At 35.5% G+C, this 15,927-nt stretch overlaps 1 protein-coding gene across 1 annotated transcript in view; it reads right to left on the bottom strand.

Annotated features, from left to right (window-relative positions):
• The window catches only part of LOC129005580 (GATA zinc finger domain-containing protein 1-like), a 32,605-nt gene extending 27,770 nt beyond the window's left edge, over positions 1-4,835 (bottom strand). Inside the window, exon 1 of the mRNA XM_054434503.1 lies at positions 4,203-4,835. Coding sequence (XP_054290478.1) covers positions 4,203-4,499 — 297 coding nt within the window. The 5' untranslated portion in view covers positions 4,500-4,835. The remainder of the gene's footprint in view (positions 1-4,202) is intronic.
• Between the last annotated feature and the right edge of the window lie 11,092 nt (positions 4,836-15,927).

Raw genomic sequence — 15,927 nt, 5'->3', positions numbered from 1 at the left:
TAGACACAGTAGCGCTCAGTACAGTCGCTTGTCAGCCGGAATGTTAGCTATCATTTATAAACAAATGGATTACCAAGCTAGGTTTGTTATAGCCTAATAATGTCTCAAAATAGCGTAAAAACGCTAATTTCGGCATATTGTTTAAAAAATTTTCCCGGGGGAGTACCCACGGACCCCCCTACAGACTGGGGGGGTATTCCATATCCCCAGGCCCCCCGGTGGGCCACCCCTGTTTCAAGTACGCTCTTGCCCCCCTAGTTTTGATCCTGGGTACGCCCTAGGGATAATATAATCTTACGTTTGAATCCTAGTTCATTTGCTATTTCATTCCCGAATCGTTGAGGCACAAATTAATTTGTCTACGTCCATAATTTTATTTCATGTAAACAAAACAACAAACAAATAAATCGACTATAAAAAACAACAATCTGTATACAGAGATCACAGTGAAAGATCCCGTGTTCTGCAATTTGCGCATGCCCCAGTCGAGCCTTCCCCGCTTGCAGCTACCAAACAATCGACTTGGCAATTCTTCTAGCTTGCCGCCTAGCTTACTGCTACCGTGTCGGCTACCAGCTAGGCACAACTGTGTGCGTACCCATAACAACGCGTGCTTTAATTCTACATAGCAGTAAGCGAGTAAGCGACCAGCCAGGCTACCAGCTACCTGCCCTGCTCTACTGTGTTTTTACCCTTAGCACTGTACACTGTACAGTAGTGGTGTTGTGTTGTACCAAATCTTATTGATTTATCTGTTGTCGTTTGGAAAATATTTAACTGTCCTCGGACTTTATTACCACCCTGTATATATTTTATACCGCAAGGGAATCTTTCAGCACAAAATATCTCGAGTTTTACAAGTCCTACAATGATGGTAGATGTCTCAAATTAAAAGTATTGATACCCTTACGGTGGGTGAAATTTCAATTTCAGAGAAAATTAGATATAATGTAAAATATCCTTATAAGAATTACATTAGGATTTCAAAAAGTATGATTTTGTTTTCATTGTAAAACAGTTACCGGTACTAACCCAGCTGGTGTAAATATTACTTACTATATTTAATTTAATTGTTACGGTAACTTATTTATTTGTTTTTAGCAAATTTCCCATATAGGGAATAAGCTATTACCGTAGTACTCATGGTAAGATCTGGACCCGGGACCGATTTACTTTTTCGTTTTGAGGTCCCCAGAGGCCAAAAACACCCTCCGTTCAAATTCATATATATATATATATATATATAAGTTATATATATATATAAATATGTTGTGTGTGTGTGTGTGTCCATTAGCGCGATAAATTGAGCAAAATTATCCGATTTTGATGAAATTTGGTAGACACATGTAAACCTACGTATTTATTCTAACGAGTTCGGGAACCAGCTAGATCGGATTATGGGACAGGGGTTTATGGGATAAAAATAGGTTTTTTTCAATTTTTTTACCCAAAAAACATAAAATTTAGCAATTTCTTTCCAACCTATTTTGTACAGTTAAAAAAAACACATATAATTTAGTATATTGAAGCGTTATTTTGCGCCTAAAGGTTACGAAAACAATTCCAAAAAATTGTAAATTTAAACATCCATGTTATTCTTATGGAGAATAAGTACCTACACTGTTGTAGTTTGCTTGTTTATGAACATATTTTTATCAAATTTGGAAAATGCGTTCATATTTTACCTAACTATTAACATTAGACAAAAAAAAACTTTTTTTACCCCCCTGTTGCAGCAATCTTAAGTACGTGTTAAACTAATTCTATTTAAATAAGGAAAAATGTGATATTTTTAAGGAGACAATTTAGTGTAAATCCAATCAGGCGAATGGAAATTCGCTTAGTCGTTATAGTGTATCGTTATATATCGATGATGGAAGTATTTAGTTTAATTTCCTGGTCTCCAACAGAACAATTGTCGGCGCCGGACCGCGCGTGTTTTTGCTCGCTTGGTTTACTGTTTCAACAATTAATAAATGTCTCCTACATTTGTATTTGTGTATTTTTTGTGTGCCCACGACGGAGGGAAGTATAGAAGCTGACGTTCATTTTACTTGATGGCGTGCTCTTGTAGCACGAAACAGCTGTACAGTAGTTAAACAAATTATTACACAGGATTGTTTTGACGGGTGCGGAGGTAAATTAAGTAAACCTTTGTATACAGATTTTATTTACTGAACTCAAGCAATCCACGTTTTCATTAAACGAATACCCATCAGCCTATTTTGACAGTAGGGCCTCTAATACCAAAATCAGCATTTTCACGGCTACAATTAAGAACGTAGATGTTTTTTTTAACGCTGATGATGTGCCGATGATTGCTGATATGCATATGTGTTATCGAAAATAACGTTTACTGGTTCAGGTAAGTAAAATTAAATAGCCTTAATTAACCCATATCGCAAAAGTTATGGGCAGACAGATGTACAGTATTAATCTGAACAGAGTAGGCCTATACCAATAATAACATGCTATAATACTACTAGAGTACCAGTGTACCTGTTGCTCGAATTCAAGCAATTGCAAAGTATCACAGGCGTTATTTATCGCCAATTAATGTTAATTAGGCCTATGCATAAAATGGTACCTATGTCTAATTAGGTTTTATACCAGTAGGGACTTTTTAATAACTTTATCAAAGTATTATTTTTGTAAATACATAAAAGTTAAAAGGTCAAAAAGCTTTTATACTAAACTATCACGACAATATACAAGCGCCGCAAGCCTGCAGATTGGGGAACGCAACACCCATCACTGTTGGAGCTCCGATCTTGGAGTAATAGTGGGACGATCTTGGAGTTCAAGATTATTACATATTTAAAATAAATTCAACGAGCTTCACAAGGATCCAACGCAGAAATACCAAAAAGAGCTATCCGACGTTGTGAAAAAATGCACCAGAGTGATCCCGAAGAATGTCGATATAAGATGAACATCCTGAATTCAAAAGCACCGGTGATGAAGGGGATCCCATAAATATACAAGAAGGATACAAGGCCTACCGATCAGACCATTAGTTAACTTTAAATGTGCTCCTACTTACAATGTTTCCAAAGTGTTAGCAAGTAAGCTCAACCACACTTGAGGTCAGTTCCAGCCGCACCAGTGACAACATACCTTAATCCGTTTTGCCCCACTGTGTAGTAGGTAACTTAACCAGGGTAGGTACCGGTACTAAATTTGGTAACTTAAATAAAATTCCCTGACTTTTCCAGGTTTTCTATATAATATGACTAGGCCTACATAACTTAAATACTTTTTCCATGTACGGTATACCATAAGTCGATATCGACTATTAAAGATCAAGAAGGAATAGAAAAAATGTAAGTTAAATATTTAAGTTATTTATTTACTCCTAAAGCCCCAAATACAAAACTTGTTTCAAACTATATACATCAATTCCTCACCCGTACTGATAAATAACTAACTTATCGATATAAAAATGTGCATCAGTGCTTATGTCGTTCTTTTTACCATTAGTCATCACCCTAACAAAAACCTGTTAAGAACAAAATGTAGCATAGGCTATCTGTAAAAAGGTAGTCTTTCAGGAGAAACTCCAGAATTTTTTCATAATTCCCTGACTTTTCCAGACCAACAAAATTCCCTGACTTTTCCCCCCACTGCAGCAACCCTGCAAACTAGGCCTAGGCCGAGGCGAATTTCCATCTAAGTTAAGTTAAGTTACCTGGATGGAATTTTAAAATGGTATATATTACCTGTTTCCGTCTGTGATCCTATATTTGTTGTATAGAGCAACCGGTTTCAAGGTTATAACCTCATCTTCAGGCTCTTGTTGTCACTCTTGCGAGATCGTCGAGTTTTATAAACACACAAAAACACTAACATTGAAATAAATAAACACGAGACATTGACAGACGAAGACGATTAACATAAACTAGTTCCCGAATTTATGTTAATCGTCTTCGTCTGTCAATGTCTCGTGTTTATTTATTTCAATGTTAGTGTTTTTGTGTGTTTATAAAACTCGACGATCTCGCAAGAGTGACAACAAGAGCCTGAAGATGAGGTTATAACCTTGAAACCGGTTGCTCTATACAACAAATATAGGATCACAGACGGAAACAGGTAATATATACCATTTTAATATTCAAGAAGTGATCCTGGACCAAATAACATCAATATGGATGGAATTTCACTGAAATATTCCCTTAAAATTGTCGAATTAATTTCCTACTTACATCTTTTTTCTTAAATACGCTTCGCCTCCCCTTTCCCTTGGTAGAATACTGTTTAGGTGTGGCATTTGGATTTTGCCGAGTCTTATAACAACGAGAAGCCCTCGTAGAATTTCTTTTGGAGGCAGTTTTTGGTTTTTCTATCGTGGCAGGTTTCTTCTCCTCTTCTTCAACAACCTTAGCTGTGTGTTCGGATTCGTGGCAGTCGTTGCACTGAACACCCTTAGGAGTCTGATGCCACATAAAGCTTTCATTTTTTGTGCATTTATAGCAGTGTACCTTTTCACCAAGCAAAGGCATTATTGAATTACTAGGCCTATTTAAAAATTCACAATTTAGATCTATTTAAATAATTGTCAATTTGTTATAGGCCTAAGATGTAAAATAAGTCAAATTGGCTAACAAAGTATCTAGCCTACGTTTAGGGATCAATCACATAACAGTAAAAATCAACTCACAGTAATGTTAACAGTGTAGGCTACTTCTACAAATTTAACTGTAGCCTGATGCCTGAAAATGCCTGACTTTTAAAAGCTAAGCTAATCCCAACAACACTTGTCTGACCTAACGACCAAACTAAAAACAAAACACTAGCCTAGGCCTATACCTATAACACTCAACGACCTATTGATGTGATTGACGCCGCGTACAGTGTTGCCACCGCGTTGTTGCGATTTTACCCTAAAGGCGGGCTAAAATTACCCTAAATTACCCTAAATCTACTTTGAGTTACCCTAAAAATTACCCTAAATGTTAATATTTGCGTTTAATGCTATAAAACATTGTTAAAATCATATAAATCTTACATAAGGTGGTTAATTATACTAAATGAAGTTCCAATATCAATCAATTTACGTAAAATTAGACTCGATTCTAAAAAACCACCCGAAAGAAGAACAAAATGTTGATTTTGACAGCTCTATCGACTATCGTATAGCGAAAAAAATCGAATCAAGAACTATCGTATTTTTTTACTGTATCGACCCATTACTACTGTTTTTGAACAATCATATCTTTAAAATACAGTACGGTACCACCAAAGCTTTAATCTATACATAGTAGTAATTTCTTGACACAATTTGTAAAATAATCCAGTTTAATTCAATTCAATCACATAATTAAATATCAAACCCAGTAATGAATAATATTTCATATTTTATCAGGCCTATAACGTGTTATAGAATCGATACATTCTAAAACAGATAATTCCCAACTATTGATAAGATCGATTAGGATAACTTATTATGAAAAATTCATCATAGCAATCGATTTAAACCGGTTGAATCGAATATGATGGTTTGGCCATAGTATGTAATGAACGTTTTTTGCCAAATTTTGAAGTTTTTTTTCATTTTTTTTAGTAAAGTTTCCATTTTTATGCTAACTTTTAGTTTTACCCTAAAATTACCCTAAATCTACTATTACCCTAAACTTTACCCTAAGACCAGTAAATTACCCTAAAAAAGGGTAATTACCCTAAAAGTGGCAACACTGCGCCGCGAACACTGGATCTGGAATACAAAGAGTACCAATACCAAACAAGCACAAGCAGCTCTAAAAAAAGGCAAACAGGAATAAAATTGTAAGACATTAACACTTATAGCTTGACAATTGACTTGACAGGAATTTAAATTGGATTTTGGATTAGGGCTAATGCACTATGCAGTTGAGTTGCAGTTTGTCCAATTCAATTTGCAGGATTGCAGATTGCAGCATTTTGCAGGTTGGATTGTTATTATTTTGTTAATTTGTTATTTGGGTTTCGGGTTTCGGTTTGTTTTGTTTGGGTTCGTTTCGTTCGGTTCAGTTCGGTTTACACAGTGAGTGGTTAGTGGTTTACACTAACACTTTAACTTGGAAGTTATCGAATTAGATTGAAAAATAATATATATATCGAGCGATATTGCCAAAATTAACTAGCTTACAAAAAAAGCATGAGGATATGCTGTTTACTGTATTCGTTTATAATCATTGGTTGTATCTTCTCCAATGGATAACTACTTTCGTACTTTGATAAGATGTATTTATTCCACCATTCCACTTGTATGGTCTTAACTAAGCAGGTTACTTTAACACAGAATTTGAGCTTCACTAAGTGATTGTTCAGACAATAGAGTTGTATATTTTTGTTTTAATTTGTATGGCACTTTCGTTGGGTACTTCAGGTAAATTTACATTTGTAATTATATAATTTTTACTACTACTGAATAAATAAATATATATATTATTTATTTATTCTTCCAAGGGTACATACCAATTTACATAATAAATTAACAATTAATTTTTGCTGACAAAATGATTTTGAACAAAAACAATTTACAATTAAAGGGTAGTTGCTACTAAAAATTACCAATTTTGTAAAAAGAATTATTTTGATTTTGTTATTGTTCTATGGTGTATAGGTTTGTAGAAAAACACAACATTTATGGTATAATATATATTTACGCCACACTACATTATTTTGACGAACTTCCCACGCAAGTATTTAGTCCAGAAAACAGCTGTTTGCCGCCAGCTTATTCAAATGGGGTTTCATTGCGTACTACTGTACTGCAATGAGTTTTCCCGGACACCAATCAGCTGATTATACTGTATTTGGGTGGCAACACTGAGCTAAAATTATAACTGGAGGTAGCACTGCCATGGCAGAAGTCTGTCAAAAGCGAGTCGCTGATTTTGTTAGGTTGGTATAGCAGTAAGTTTTCTTACCATAGCAATAACATGGCTTCTTATAACTAGGTTGTATAGCAACTCCAAAAAAGTGAGTTTTTTTGTCATAGCAATAACATGGCTTCTTATGGACACCCACCTCACGCAAACATGGCGGCTGGCGACACGCATCTTTGACATTCAGTGCTACCTCCAGTTAGAATTATAGCTCAGTGGGTGGCAATGAGTGGTTATAAACAAAAACATAACCCCTTAAAGAGGTTATGACTAGTGATTTTTAGTCCTTTAGTTGGTAGAAATATATAAGGATTTGTACGGATTTAGTAGTATCAGTATGGCGTAAACTATCGTACGTAACTCGTCCAAAATGTGTGTACCGGACTCGTATGGTAATCCCGTACTCGACTTCGTCTCGCAAGGGAACGACCACACTCGTCCGGCAAATACTTATTTTCAGGACTAGGCCTAGTAACGTAATATACTATTACCGGACACCAATCAGCTGATTATACTGTATTTGGGTGGCACTGGCAATGAGTAGTTTAGTTATAAACTACTCCAAAGCTTGTAGAAAGACTATATTTTTGGCAGTTACTGTACTTTTGGACGTCGTGGCACTTGGACGTCGTGCAACAACTCAAAAATTATGTTTTGGACGTCGTGGCACTGGAAAAATATTATTGGACGTCGTGGCACTTGGACGTCGTGCACCACTCCCTTCTCCCCGACACGCCACCATACCACGGCATCTTACTAGCAGAGCTCAAGGTCATTGATGTAATTGTAATAAACTAAATTTAGACTTCCACCCCCCAATGTCACCAATAGGCCCTAAAGGTTGGTATGTAACAATTCATGACGGTTGAACAATGACCTTTAAAACACGAATTTGTTTTCTAGCGTTTACCGTATCTTAGAAAAAGTTAGTTTAGATATTAACAACAAAAACTTTTTGGGCGAAAGACAAATTCTGAAAAGCTACAAATTAATTTATAATATATGTATCTATATCTTATTAAAGTGTGATAAAGGTTTGGCGTTTGATTTACAATGTACAAATTTTCAAAGCCACAATATGGTTTCTAAAACTCTTTATAAAATTTTAAAAAATATGATCCAAGAAATTGAGCTCTTTATCCACGAAATCCACCGTTTTTTAACTTACCTGGCCAAAAAATAAAAACAGTAGCAGCCGACGAACTTTTTTATGTCATATTTTAAAACTCATTTAAAAGTACCGAATTTATTTCAAGATTTAAAAAAGAAAATATAAACTTTTAAGCTTTTAATTAGAACCAATAGTGTCCTAGACTAATTGACATCTTTTATACGAAGCTTCAACGATTTACCTTTAGTCGAAATAATAGGCTAAATGTCAAGTTATTTTGAAGCTGGACATTGAGTTTTGGTGCCGTTTTCATTGGCATCTACCACTTCCAACCTGCACCATAGACAAAAAGATGCCTGCACTAAGATGGCGGACCTGGCTTCAACTGCTTGTATGTTAGTTATATAGGCGTGCTCCATCTATTGGTCTTATGTGATCGTTGATTTAAACTAACGGAATTCTGATGAAAATTTGAACATGAAATATTAGCAGTTTTGCAGGGATGATAAACAATAGTTTTTTTTTTATTTTTTTATTGAATTGCTTGTCAATTGGCAACAGATCTTAGAGATGTGTATACATTTTTTGGACGAAATTGAATTGGCAGATATCATGGTAAAGATGCGTACTAGAAAAAGTTACTGTCGCCTCATCCAATTTTTACAGCAGTCAGCTGTTGACATGCTAGGCGAGCAACCGCGACAGTGAGGACGGGGAAACAGCTGATTTCATGTTCCTAGATGGCAAATTGTCTGCTAGCTACTAACGTACACATGCATAAGCCATCTAGCGGTAGCACTAGTGCAAGGCCACACTAAAAAAACAGGCCGTATTGCTCGTCAAGCATGACGTCACGATAGAAGACGGCAATGACGTATTTCAGATTATATTTTTGTTTTCCATGAAAAGATTAAAACAAGCAGCAGATCACAAACGGCAAACATTACGTCATTGCGTCTTCTATCGTAACGTCATGCTATACGAGCATTACGGCCTGTTTTTTTTTAGTGTGGCCTTGACTAGTAGCCTCGTTGACTATATAAACACTTGTGTTAAGGTTTAAATACAGTAGTCAATGCTATTATTGAATTTAATACTTTTACTAATATATGAAATGGAGAAACACGTTACCCTAAAAATACAAAATTTCCCAATTTATATCCAGACCTTTTCAAATAGCTTAAACAGGGCCGGATTTAGCATTTTGGCGCCCCTAGGCCCAAATAATTTTCCGCCCCTAGTCTGGCCACAGTTATCACGCACATAGGCCTAAGTTAATTGCTTGAATACCACTCCTGGTCGGAATTTTATCATTGCAAGTTTTTTTGAAGAATTGACTCGTTTTCCTTAATAAAGTGCAGTCTTAAACACTTTTAGCAATTTTATGCTTTTAGTAAATGCTCACGTTTGTGGAACTGAAACAATACAACTCAACCCACCGAGCATTCCTGCAAAAAACATGGCCATTGATTCCAATTTCAGGCCCAAAAACATGAACTCCATACAGTACGTGATACCATAGATTAAACATACTCCTTTAGTAGATTTGTCATCATTATGGACTAGCTCATTATAACAATTCTTGTTATTTAAACTTAGTTTATCCTAAATAAAACGATGTAATCATAAACAATAGGTCGTCTCCTGGTTATATTACAAGAAATTAAAACACACATCATAGAACTAACCCTAAAATTATAGAAACAAAAGTATGTCAACACTAACGTTCAGTGTCACCAACGTGAACTAGACATGAAAATAATGAATCAACAATGTGATAGCTAGTCGACTTGAGTTATATTTAATCTATGGTGGTACTGCATCTAGGTTATATTTCCAAAGCAAAACAGAGCAATATTCCGGCTATCAAACCTGCGCGGCTCGAAACGGCCCAGGGTTCTTTTGTTTCTGGTATTACTATAACCATATCAATCCTTAGGTCTGAGGAGAAAATTACAGCATTAATGGTGCTTTGGAAGGTATTTAATTTGTCGAAAACCTGTTGCAAACTGAGATTAATATTTTTTTGTTAATTTTAAAGATAAATTGATCATTTTTTATTTATTCAACACAACGTATTATATATTTTAACTGGATCCTGCAGATTGTTGTAAACTAATCAAAAGATTAGTCAATAACTTTTGTTTTGTGTGTTTGGTGGTAACAGTGTCTAGCACGCATGCTACCCTAATCACTCCGATCAGTAGCACCGAGCCAACATAGTGGCAATACGATGCATACCACTCGGGCGCTCGACAATATCCCTACAGCCTACTCCCGTACCAATGTTCGTTACCAATGTTGTAACGAAATTGATGCGTAATTCTGAAAAATAGTTTAAATCTTCTAACAATTATTTCTTCCTATAAACTTCAGAATCAGAATGCTTTATTAGCCAGAGTTTTTTCTATCAACTATGACTATTTATTTTTATTTTTTAATATTTTAAAAATATATCTTCCTCTCGGCCTTGCGCCCTCTGGGAGCTCGCGCCCATAGGCCCGGGCCTACCGGGCCTATTGGGAAATCCGGCCCTGAGCTTAAAAAAACAAATAATTTAGTATATCAAAGTGTTTTTGTACGGTTATTGGTAACAGGACAAATTCAAAAATTGTAAATTAAAAAATTGCCATGTTATTCTTATAAAGAATATTGTAAAATTTTTTAGTTTGCTTGTTTATGGCTATATTTTGATCAAACATGGCAAATTTATTTTAACAAAATTACAAAACTATTTGGATCATGAACGGTACTCTAGTTTTCTCAAGGTAGGACACGTGAATTGGAATTTTGGCGTTACAGACACAATGACGGAAACAATCGAATAAACGTACAGATATTGACACAAGAGTCGTTTCGGCTTTCTTATTATATAACACGTAGAAATAACCAAACACTTCATGAATCTACGCAATGTACAGACAAAACAGTAAATATTTTATAATCTTATAATTAACTATAGTGTTTCTGCCCGTGCTTCGCAACGGGGTGAGAATCTTTGCGTCTCTAAATCCGCCGTAAAAAATAGTATATTTCGTACTTGGGGCCGAAAGTGACGTTTTGCCGACTCGAGATCGGGTTTTAAGTTCGAGACGAATTCGAGAACGTGAAACGATCGAGAGCTGCAAACTCATTTTGGCTCGTGGTACGAACGCTATTTTTCACCCAAGTATGTTTTGCAATATAACGTCCTTCTTATTTATGTGAAATATTTTGAGGAATCACCAAAATCAAAAATAACAATAAATAGTTGTCTATGCAGCTGTGACAAAAAAAACTAGTCTATTGCAATGCCATGGATACAGCTTGTGCATTTAATATACATTAATGTTTTAAGTAAATTAGCGAACAAGCGATTTTGCGGCCCTAGGGATGTAAACCCCTGCTCGGCCCCTATATGACGATGACAGCTGGCATGGCCAACAAAACATAACTTTCAGCCACCAATTAACGTATGTAAAACAGCTAAAAACATCATAGTGTGGTGAAAAATTCGTTTCGCATACTTTTACATTATCATGCATTAATTATATGTATACAGAAAAAACAGAGTCATACTTATTGCGTATTTTAATGTAAATTTCTTGTATATTCCCATGAAACTGATAATTTACCCAGCATATTAAGGCCTTTAATCCAAGTATCTAAGTTCGTAAACCATACATACAATGTAACGAAAAAATATCAACGACATAGCATGCAGTTTTATGTAATCCTCACGACATTTAATTTGGTCCATTGACTTTAAATCCAATAATTGTCAAAATTATTGGAGCTTGGAAAAAACTGCATGTAAAAAAATCGTTACACTAATAAAAGACGACGTGAGGAGCGCGGGCAATAAACTACAGCGGCTATGGCATAGCCACATGAATACAGAACGGAATGAAGGAACTAGAACGGAGAACTGGCAACAGCGCACGCGAAAAGTAGGGGGGGTCGAACACACCGCTCAAGCGCTACAACGCATTAGTGGCATCCTGTCCACACACTGTTGATATATACCGATTTGTGGCAAGGTGCCACAATTAAAAACTGGAATGTTAGATGTTAAAATGGAGTGTTCATTAAAAATATCGATGCACAAATGTTTCTACCACCTTTCTTCATCCACTGGTGGCCGCAGTTTGAAAGATGCCACAATTAGGTGTTTGCGAGTATTCGGTAAAACCCCGTAGGTGTGTGTGTGTGAGTGTGTGTCCTTTAGCGCGATAACTCGAGCAAAAATGATCCGATTTTGATTTAATTTGATACAAACGTGCAAATAACCTACGTTTATTCGAAAACGAGTTCGCGATCCAGCAAAATTTTGCAATTTCTTTCTAAACCATTTTGTAAAGATTAAAAAAAGAAATAATTTAGTATATTAGAAGCGATGTTGTATGCCAAACGGTGGAGAAAATTCAAAAATAGTGTAATTCAAAATGCCCGTGTTATTCTCATGGAGAAAATGAAAATTGCTGTAGTTTACTTGTTTATGGATATATATTGATATAAAATTTGGCAAATTTATTTATTTCATCCTTATACTATTGACGTATGGTCAAAAAACCCTTTTTACCTTCCCCGTAGCAGCAAACCTAAGCACTCATTAAATCTAATGTTATTTAAATAGGGAATAAATATGTCTTATTTATGGAAATATTTTAGTAAAAATGTAATCAGACAAGTCGAAATTCTTAGTCTGCAGGTTTGCTACGGTGGGGGTATTTAAGTTGCCGATGGAATTAAGACACTGTTCTGTTACATTTTAGTTTTTATAGTATTTTAAGAATTTAGTGTTATTTTATATTCTTGTAAAGATATTATACAGTTTTTTCTCTTTTCTGTGCGAAATAAAGATGATTTGATTTGATTATGAGTATTGTTATTGTATCGTATCGGATCGGCATTCGATTCGGCAACATCGGCGTATCGTATCGTTCGTTCGTGTATAGGGACGTTGCGATACCACCAATCTTCCGATACTTGGTATCGATACCGTATCGAATCTGCGGTATCGATACCAGTAAAGTATCGAATAAAAAGTATCGATACCGTAAGTATCGAATGAGTACGGTATCGAATGAAAATGTATGCCTTTATCGTGAGTTGTAATGAAATTGGCAGTTAAAACCTATATAATTAGAAGAATAATACATTAGTTTAAGAGCAAGCACCATAAGAGATAAGAATAATTCTTATTGTTCTATATTAAAAAAATAATATCACTAAGAAATTTTTTTTACATTTTTGCACATGGGTTTCAGGTGTCTTTAACTAAAATTTTGTAAGGCCTGTATTATTAAAAGAACTTTTGAGGTTTTTGTAGATGCCCCATTCCATTTTAAAGTTATATATTTTACCATTAACATTTTATAAACATTTTCATTTTTAGATTAACATAGAGAATAATTTCTTAAAAATTGCAGCTAATGATGTTACTTTGAAATAAACAGTAGCCTATAACAGTAAACCAGATGTTGTAATAGCAAAAATTAGTTACTTCATGATTGATGTGTTTTGGAAAAATCAGACAACTCTCAGACAATGTAAAACGAACGTTTATTTTTACAACTTAAAAAGCTTATTAAAAAGTTGATGTACAGAAAATTTGTAGAATTGTGAATCAAAGTTAAGTGAGCCAAACAAAAACATCAAAAACAAAATGTAAAACATCTACAGGAACCACTCCTCATCTGACACACTATTTAAAAAAACAAGTTTGTCCAAAAACTTGGCTGATAAACGATTGCGTAGTTGGTTCACTGTGGAGCCAGCCTTGGAAAAAAGCCGCTCGCTGGGCAATGACGTAGCCATATGAAGTAAATTCTTTCTTGCTTGTTTATACAAGGCTGGAAAAACATTTTTCATGTCCTCCCATGCTTCCAATGGATGGGATTTTAAAGGCGTCACAGGATTTGAAAGGTACAAAGTTATCTCTGAAGAGTCAGCCTGTTTTCCTTTCTTGTTCTTCCCTTGGGCCAATTCTTTATGAGTTTGCCAAAAGTCAAACGCAGGATTAGTCTTTTCCTCTTCACTGGAATCTCCAGATACAGATGACTGAGAACTCTCTTCTTTGCAGACAGCTTTCAGTTTGGAAATGGCACTTCCACAAGCTGATGCATTTTGAAAATGAATATTTTTAAATCGAGGATCGAGGAGGGTGCTTATGGCTAGGCGATAATTTTGCTCAGCCTTTCCAAACCGTTTTGCCATTTCCGTCTCCAAGGTTTGTTTCACCGCTTTCATAGATGTACTAGTGGCATTGAATTTTCCTAACTGAGAAATTAGGCAGTTGATCATAGGAATGATTTTTGATACAGTTATGTATTTTCCCCAGATATATCCGTAGTAGCAAACTCAAATGGTTTCAGGAGCGATGCAAGGTCTCGCAGATCTGAAATTTCCACCGCAGTTGGCATTTCTGGGCTGGTGTTATCATTTATTACAATCTGGCTCACTACTGACAAAAGCTCCAGAAAACGTTCGACCATGTAATAGGTCGAGTTCCATCTCGTTTTAACGTCGAGAATCATTTTCTTCACCTTTCCTTCTGGAACGTTACTTTCAATTTGAATTTTTCTCAATTTGTCCGAGTTGATGACACTGTTTTTGATGTACTTAACTACGGATCTTACTTTTGCTATTATTCCTACTACATCCGGATGGGAAACTGCTGCCATTGTAACCAAATTAAGGGTGTGGGCAAAGCAAGGCATCTGCTTATTAGGAAGAGCAATTTGAGCTGCTGCCACTATGTTTGAACCGTTATCAGTAACAATACTGATTACTTTCTCCTTCTCGATTTCCCAATCGGCTAAGATTTTTGTCAGGTTCTCACCAAGATATTCCGCTGTATGATTGGAATCTAACTGCTTACATGCCAGATCAATAGATATGATGCTGATACCATCTAAAAAATGGGCTGTGACTCCCAAGTATGATTTCTCAGCCATTGTCTCTGTCCAAACATCTGTTGAAAGACAAATATGCGTAGCTTTGTTTAACTTGGTTTTCAATCTACTGGAAACAGCTTCATATTTATTAATAAGCTGTTTTTTAAGAAGTCAACTGAAGGGATCTTGAATGCTGGGGCCAGTTCATGCATGAGGTGTTTAAAACCCTCACCTTCAACCACAGCAAATGGACGGTTGTCCTTACAGATAAAATAAAGAATACTATTGACAGTTTTGGAGTAGCGAATGCCACCAAAGGTCTATTCACTAAGACGCTTCCTGTAGGCTTACCTTGTAATAGGCTTTGTTTGTCACTCTTTGATGCAGGTTCATCATCTTGGTTAACACTAACACTCTTATGGTTACTTTTCAAATGTTTTAATAAATTGCTTGTATTTCCACTAAACTTCACCTCTCTCAAACAAATCTTGCAAATGGCTGTTTTGGAATCTTTCTTCTGAAAGTGTTTCCACAGTTTACTTTTGGGAGGAGACATATTTTAATATTCATAATGAACACACTTAAACTTGTTATGTAACATAAAATCCTACACTGTGAATCACATTGAAACTAATAACTAAAAACCTCAAATAACAGTAAGCTGAAAACAATAACAACAGCAACCGGCACAGCGAAGCGGTAATATGACATGGACATGACGATGACAAATCGACTAAGCGTAGGCGGAGTGATATGTTACAGATGATGGTTATTGCTTTATAAGTAAACTCCACTTTAAATGGTATATTTAAATAAGGTTAGATTCAACAGCCTTATTTAATTTAAATCGATATGAGCCTTTGAAAGAAATCAACGTTTAAATTGGATAAAACATACATATTTATAAAATATAAATTAGAACTACTTTTTCGATACCGATACTGCATATTTTCTTCCGATACCGATAAAGTATCGCTTCATTCGATACCGATACCGATACCGCAAGTATCGAAAGAAAAGTATCGATACCTACTGGTATCGATAGTATCGCAACGTCCCTATTCGTGTACGT

The sequence above is a fragment of the Macrosteles quadrilineatus genome, unplaced genomic scaffold, assembly GCF_028750875.1.
Source record: "Macrosteles quadrilineatus isolate MER2022 unplaced genomic scaffold, UCM_ALF_1.0 Scaffold_24__1_contigs__length_1734639, whole genome shotgun sequence".
Lineage (NCBI taxonomy): Eukaryota > Metazoa > Arthropoda > Insecta > Hemiptera > Cicadellidae > Macrosteles > Macrosteles quadrilineatus.
This window is presented reverse-complemented; position numbering and strand designations above follow the sequence as displayed.